At 40.8% G+C, this 7,628-nt stretch overlaps 1 protein-coding gene across 4 annotated transcripts in view; it reads left to right on the forward strand.

Annotated features, from left to right (window-relative positions):
• setx (senataxin) overlaps window positions 1–7,130 on the forward strand; it is a 98,668-nt gene extending 91,538 nt beyond the window's left edge. For all 4 annotated transcript variants that reach the window (XM_072566311.1, XM_072566313.1, XM_072566312.1 and 1 more), the window contains 2 exons: window positions 1,591–1,678; window positions 4,852–7,130. In XM_072566311.1, coding sequence (XP_072422412.1) covers window positions 1,591–1,678; window positions 4,852–5,586 — 823 coding nt within the window. In that variant the 3' untranslated portion in view covers window positions 5,587–7,130. The remainder of the gene's footprint in view (window positions 1–1,590; window positions 1,679–4,851) is intronic.
• Window positions 7,131–7,628: the final 498 nt, after the last annotated feature.

Below are 7,628 nucleotides of genomic sequence, written 5' to 3' on the forward strand. Positions count from 1 at the left end.
CAGGTCCTGGGTCTCCTCCACCGCCGGTCCCTCATCACCCGATGTCTGGAGGAAGAACGCCTCATCTTCCACCTTGAGACCCTCCAACCACACAGCATCAATATGGACTTCACCAGTTTCCTCATTTTCCCTCCCCCCAACCTTATCCCAGTTCGAACCCTGCAGCTCAGCATTGTTCTCATGACCTGTCCCACCTGTCAATCTTCCTTCCCACCTATCTTCTCCACCTTCCTTTCCGACCGATCGCCTTTACTCCTGCCTTCATTTCCTGCCCCCGCCCCACCCTTTATCTTTCCACCCCCGAGGCTCCCAGCCTCATTCCTGATGAAGGGTTCCTGCCCGAAGTGTCAATTTTCCTACTCCTTGGATGCTGCCTGCCCTGCTGTGCTTTTCCAGCAACACACTGTCAACCCAGACAGTTGATAGTGAGCGGCGAACTAAATGAATTTGAACCGGGAGCGTTATTTAACAATTCCCAGATTCAGTCTTGTGAACGTCTTTAGCTTGAGGAGTTGTTTCATTTTTCTACTTTACAAATTTAAGGGCTGGATATCAGGGGGAAATGGAATGATGCATGGTGCTTTCATAATATGGAAATACATGTGCATCTCCCAAACATGAGAAAAGTAAATTCAAGTTTATTCAAAGAATCTAATTTTGTTCCCACTTGTAGGGATGATGATAAGAAAAGCTAAGTGCCATTGCTTCACTTTTAAATTGGTGCCATAGTTTTCACAGCTGATAATGTGTTGCTGGAAAAGCGCAGCAGGTCAGACAGCATCCAAGGCGCAGGGGAATCGAATTTTCGGGCATGCCCAAAACGTCGATTCTCCTTGAATGCTGCCTGACCTGCTGCGCTTTTCCAGCAACACATTTTCAGCTCTGATCTCCAGCATCTGCAGTCCTCACTTTCTCCTCGCCATAGTTTTTACCCTTTTGTTTAAGGTCTGTTGCAAATGTGACAGCTCCACTTAGATATCAACAATCACTTTCTTCTCCGGAACACGTACTAACCATCAGCATCCTTCTGAATGGAGACCCAAGTTGGTAGTATTCTAACAGTGTGGGTACAGGCCATTAGACCTAACAAGTCCACACCTCTCCAAAAAGTAACCCACCCCGACCCATTACCTTACCCTATTACTCAGTATTTATGCCTGACTAATGCACCTAAACCCCACACTCTGAACACTGGGGGCAATTTCGCACAGCCATTTCACCAAACCTGCACATCTTTGGATTGTGGGAGGAAATTGGAGTACCCAGAGGAAACACTCGCAGACACGGGGAGAATGTGCAAACTCCACACAGCCAGTTGCTCCAGGCTGGAATCAAACCCGGGTCCCTAGTGCTGTGAGGCCTCTGAAGTGGCTTCCTCTGTCTTTGGAAAATTTACATTATTTCAAAGGAAATCTGTTAATACAACAAATGTTTTATTGGCATTTGACGTGTTAAATTAACAAATGCAGAAATCTGAAGATTTTATGGACCCACTAGATTGCACTACTACTTAGCTGTGTGGTATGTATTGAGTCAAAAGAAGTGATATTATTGATTTTATTTTCAACATTCTGTTTGATTCTTTTTCAGATTCTTAGCAGACCGGCAGAGACTGAATGTTACAATTACTCGAGCTCGTCTGAGTCTCTTCATTCTGGGAAATCTGAAAACACTCCTGGTTTGTAATAAAATGTTGATCATATGATTTTGTAGGTAAAATGCTGATCAATTGAGTTGGTAGAGCAATACCAATAGTTGGAATATTTTTTTCTCTGAACTGTTCTGGAATTAATTTTAGCTGTCTTGTGATGCTACTCTACACAAATTAATACAGCTCACTATATTTACTAATGAGAATATTAAAAATTATTTTGTGGAATGTAAGCATCGCAAACTGGCCAACATTTATTGACTGTACCTAGTTGTCCTTGAGATGGTGATAGTTAGCTACCTTTTTGAAACTTTGCAGTCCATGTGCTGTAGATAAACCCACACTGCTGTTAGGGAGAGAATTCCTGGATTTTGACCCAACCGTATATTTCCAATTCAGAACAATGAGTGGCTTGGAGGGGAACTTGCAGTTGCTGATGTTTTTACGTTTCTGTGCTGGTGACCTTCTAATGGAAATAGTTCTGGGATTGGAAGGTGCTGATCTTGGGTGAATTTCTGCAGTGTATCTTGTAGATAATACACATTGCTGCTACTGAATGTTGGTTGAGGGCATGTGGGTGTGGTGGTAATCAAGCGAGCTGCTTTGTCCTGGATGGTCTCAAGCTTCTTGAGTGTTTTTGGAGTTGTATTCATCCAGGAAAGTGGAGTGTACATCACCACATTCCTAACCTGGACAGGCTACAGAGAGTCAGGAAGTGAGTTACATGCTGCAGTATTCTTAGCCTATGACCTGCTGTTGAAGCCACAGTAATTATATGAAGAGTCCAAGTGAGTTTTTAGTTTCTCCCCCCCCCCCCCAATAAAATGTTGATAGTGGGGATTTCAATTAATGTGATGCCATTGAATGTTAAATGGTGGTGATCAGATTGTTTCTCATTGGAGATGGTTATTACCTGGCAATTATGAAGTGCGCATGATATTTGCCACTTATCAGGCCAAGTCTGGATATTGTCCAGGTTTTGTTGCATTTGAACATGGAGTGCTTCAGTTTCTGAGGAGTTACAAGTGGTGCTAAATATTGTGCAGTTATCGGTGAACGTCCCCACTTTTGACCTTCCGATGGAGGGCAGTTATCATTGAAGTAGCTGAAGATGGTTGGGCCCAGGACTCTACTTTAAGGAACTCCTGCAGAGATGTCCTGGAGCTGAGATGGGTGACCTTCAACAATGAGAAAAGTATGACTCCAACCAGTGGAGCATTTGTCCTGATTCTTATTGATTTCAGTTTTGCTAGAGCTCTTGGAAGCCACACTCCTCCATATGTGCCCTTGATGCCAAAGGCTGTCACACTTATCTCAGCTCCAAAATTTAACTGTTATGTCCATGTTTGACCTCTACGTGGTCAGGAGCTAAGTGTCTCTGGCAGAACCCAGACTGGACATTAGTGAGCAGATTGTTGCTCAGTAGTTTCAGCATAAAAGCACTATGACACCTTCCATCACTTTATTGATGATTGCGATTAGATTGCTGGGACAATAATTGGCTGGGTTGGATTGTCTTGTGTTTTGCATACAGGACGTGCCTGGGCAATTCTGTACATTGTCAGGTAGCTGCCAGTGTATAACTGTACTAGAAAAGCTTGGCTAAGGGAGTGTTAATCTCTGGACAGAAGTCTTCCATACTCCTGCTGGAATGTTGTTACGGCCCATAGCCTTTGCAGTATCCAATGTCTGTGCTGTTTCTTGATTTCATGTCGAATGAATTGTACTGGCTGAAGGAGGACTGGTATCTGTGATACTGGGGGCCAATGATGGAGGTCAAGATGCATCGTCCAATTCAATCCAATCCAATAAAGATTGTTGCGAACCTTTTGCATTAATGTGCTGGGCTGCTCCATCAATGAGGGTGGTGATATTTGTGGATCCTCCTTGTGAATTGTTAGGGCTGAATCTTAGCTCCCAACAAATTGAAACATGAGCTCCACCTGCTTTGAATCAGACCAGTTTGTTTTGGCGAAGGAGTAAGAGGTGACCCCCATCCTGCTCCTTGGAAAGTTAGATATGAGGCTGTCTCTTTTCACTTTCAGTTATTTGATTTTAACTTCAGGCGGTGGATTTCCGGACGTCAGGGAAATTCAGCAGCTTAAATGAAGTAAGAGGGGTTAAATTCAGGAGATGGTTTACTTCAGAGCATAGCTTGTGGGCCAGGTGGAGCAGAAAGGCTTTCTTCAGCCTCTGCGTTTATCCAGTAAACCTTCTTGGACTCTTTCCTTATTCCTGATGCTGGTTTCCTCCAGACCATCACCTCCCCATCTCTCCCCACCATTTTAGGGCTCTCTGATATAAAACCCTAAGATCTAAAATTAGAATCATGGATTCCCTACAGTGTAGATAGAGGCCATTCGGCCCATTGAATCCCACACAGACCCACATCCCCACTCTACCCCATAATCCCACATTTACTATGGGCTAATCACCTCGCCTCTATGTCAGACACTGTGTGGCAATTTAGCATGGCCAGTCTACATAACCTATATATCTTTGGACTGTGGGAGGAAACTGGAGGAAACCCATGCAGAAGCAGGCATAATGTACACAGACAGTCATTCAACGCTGGACTCTAACCTGGGTCCCTGGCACTGAAGAACAGCAGTGCTAACCACTGTGCCACCCGGTACTTCCTCCCAGTGCAATTACTTACACTCATAGACTCAGGCTGCCTGTGAACAGGATCCCTATCTAAATGAGCCCTTCAAATGTAATGCCAGCATTTAGCAAGTACTTTCTTCCCAGTGTCTTTACCTCGCATCAGACCCATCCCCAGTTCTAAGTTGTTTCCAGACTAAAAGGCAAGTATGTGATGTATCCAGTGTATGCACCACCATGAAGTGACTGTCTTGCATTTCAAAATGTGTGTCAAAGTAAAAGGAAGAGAAATTGAGGGATTAATTGGAACTGCGCTGAGAGATAAGCAGTAACCTTAAGCTCGCAGCAAAGCACTACAAAAGGATGATGCATGCAAGATAAAATGTGTAATTTTTGCACATTAAGTTGCTCTAATTCTTTGTTGCAATGGTTTCATTGTAAGAACCATTAGCACAGAATAAGTCATTTTACAATGTTTACTTTGTATCTGTCAACTTTTTAAATAGTAAGTATTTTCTTTAATGAGCTGCTGTATTAAAACATGTGAAGGTGGAATTTCTGGTTGTGAAATCTGTCATTTTCTGTTGCATATTTAGGAAAATAAAGATTGGAAAGCTTTGATTCAGGATGCACAGAAAAGAGGAGCTATAGTGAAAACAAGTGAAAGTGATTATAAGAAAGACTGCCAAAAAATATTGAAACCCAGGTCTGCGGTCCAGAGAAGTATTTCTGATCCAGATGCATTAACGGGTGAACAGAAACAAGTTCCTGATCTTGCATGGAAGAGCTCGTGGAATGAAACTAGTATGCATTCAGCAGCTGATGTCAGCACTGGGCAATTTCCAAAAACACTGATTCCTTCTCAATCAGTTTCAAAACATCATTTACATAATGCTCAATCATCTGTTACTGCACAACCTGAGACATCAGTTAGGTCAGAGCTGTCTGCTCAGGATAAACCGAGGGATCCAAGACTGGCCCGAAGAGCTTTGCTCAAAGAAACTCAGCCACAATTAAAAGTCACTCGTACTTTTTCAGAGTCATGTGTAGTAAGTTCACCAGATTCCTCTGCATCTGGTGGTGGGCATGGGGCTATTCATTCTTCAAATGTTAGTCAGCCTCCTAGAAATTCTCTTTCCAGGATTGATGTTGATAAACCTTATCCTTCTCCTCTGAACAGAAGTTTGACCTTTCCTTCTGGGTCTTCTGGATGTAGAAATGATCAGAATACAGTCTACAATGTCAGCAATTGTGCAGGTTCCTGGAAGCAACAACAGGATGAAAAGGCAAAAGGAGATAGGTCTGGAGAACAGAAACCGAGATACAAATGAAAAGATTGAGTTAAGAAGTTTTCTCTCAATATGTTTGATTTTTTTGTTGTCAGACAGAGCTGATGGAGTGTTTCCAACTTACAGAAGCAGGGGATAATATATAAATGGTAAAATGGTTTTGTAGGCTTTTATTGTTTGATTGGTGAATGGTTTGTTTTTGTTGTTATATTGAAAATAAGTTGCACTACTTTTATTTTCTATTGGCAAATGTTCTTCCATTTTCCCAATTTACCTGACTGGGGGGCAGGCAGGTTACCTGCTTCCACTCCATTTGACTGTATGCCACATGAATATGTGCAAAAGGAAACAGCAAGTGAGAAACGCTGCCTGTACAGAAAAACAAATTTATTTGATGCAATTCCCTGGCTGCTTTCCTTGTGCCTTCTCTGGGTGACATAGTCAAGAATCTACCTGTTTAGGAATTTTTCTACCACTTGCACTGAAGTACAGTACCACCATGTTGTGCTATTCATCACTAGTGTTTAAATACTTTTGACAAATGTAGAAAATACACTATCTCACTTAATCAAAAAGTTTGAAATGTCAGCCCTTCTTAGTATGGATCATGGTATCTAAAATCAATGCCTAAACCACATTTAACAACCACCTTTATTTTACAAAGTCTAAAGTAGTACATTTTCCCTGAATTCTGCAGCATTTACCAGGAGTTTGAAAAGGAATAGTAAGACAGGAATTTATGTTTTGACCATTTCGCATACATGCTTTGACAAAAATAGATTTTAACAGTTGTGAAGAAGCTGCAATCACTGTAGTTTAGCCCTTAAAACAATTCAGCAGCTGTGACACTTAATAAATTTTTTGTACAGAAATTATTTCTGGCCATTGTGTGTGTGTCTTGTACTAAATTTTGTTTGACATTGCCTTTCCATTTTTGCATTTTATTTACAGTGACATATGGAAAAAAATATAAGCATAAATGAGGATGGTGGACATATACTATCTGGAAGACTCCTTAATAACTACAAACAGTTTGTACCAGTTACCTGGTTAATATCATCTTTAGTTCATAAGTTCATAGCACTGGGTAATTTCCTTTAGAATTATATGTATATAATTATCACAAAATTCTGTGTCTTAATTACAGCAGAATAGTAAGATGCCAGGGTCTGTAGGTAAAGTTAAAGAAAAATCATAATGCCTCATGGATTTGCCCAGTGGATTTTATGGAAATGTAATTACTGTACAGTGGCTGCTTATGTATACATTGCATGTTGTATCGATTTGCTATAGTCTCCTGTGCTCCCTGAACAGGCTTGTCATCTGCAGCATCCCTTCTGAATGTTCATGCTGCTGAGTCACTATTATAGGTTGCCAGGCTTTCTAGTTTTAGACAATGAACAAGTCAGAATTTGAATTCTTGGACATTGTATAAAGAAGATCTGTGTTTGAATTTGCAGTTAAGATAGTTGTAATCCCCCACTACCCAATGCTTGGTACTCTAGTCTGTCACTAGAGTAATGCAAACAGTAAAATAAGTTGACTATTTTCTTTAGTACGTAATAAAATTTGATTTTTTTACAAAAGTTTTATTAGCTTGTGCTTGTGTGAGACATCTTTTGGGGAAACTGCATTCTGAACGTTTAGAACAAATGACACATAAGTTCTAGTCTCTCGTCTACTAGTTCCACTCGCCCTAACTGAATAAAAATATGAATCTGTACTTAACATTTTTAACAGGTTAGACTTTTTTAGCCAGGTGTCCTATGAAATATTTATTTAAATTAATCCATTTAGAGGCTTGTGCAAAGCAGTGATACGCTTACTTGTCAGGAATGTCTAGAGCAAGGCTCTTATTCTGTATTTCACATAAAGTTAGCATCAACATACCAGGCAGTGGCTCAAGTAATTTATTTCGGTAGCTACTCAACACATGGGAAACAACTAATTTTGAAATCTATTGCTTGAACAAAATTGTCATGATTGTGAATTTATATCTATACCATGATGAAAGATGGAAAGAAGATGAATCTAATGTCGCCCAACTTACCTCATTTGAATCTTGCCTCTATTAATTAATTGAA

This window comes from Chiloscyllium punctatum, chromosome 49 (assembly GCF_047496795.1).
Source record: "Chiloscyllium punctatum isolate Juve2018m chromosome 49, sChiPun1.3, whole genome shotgun sequence".
NCBI classification, from domain to species: Eukaryota; Metazoa; Chordata; class Chondrichthyes; order Orectolobiformes; family Hemiscylliidae; genus Chiloscyllium; species Chiloscyllium punctatum.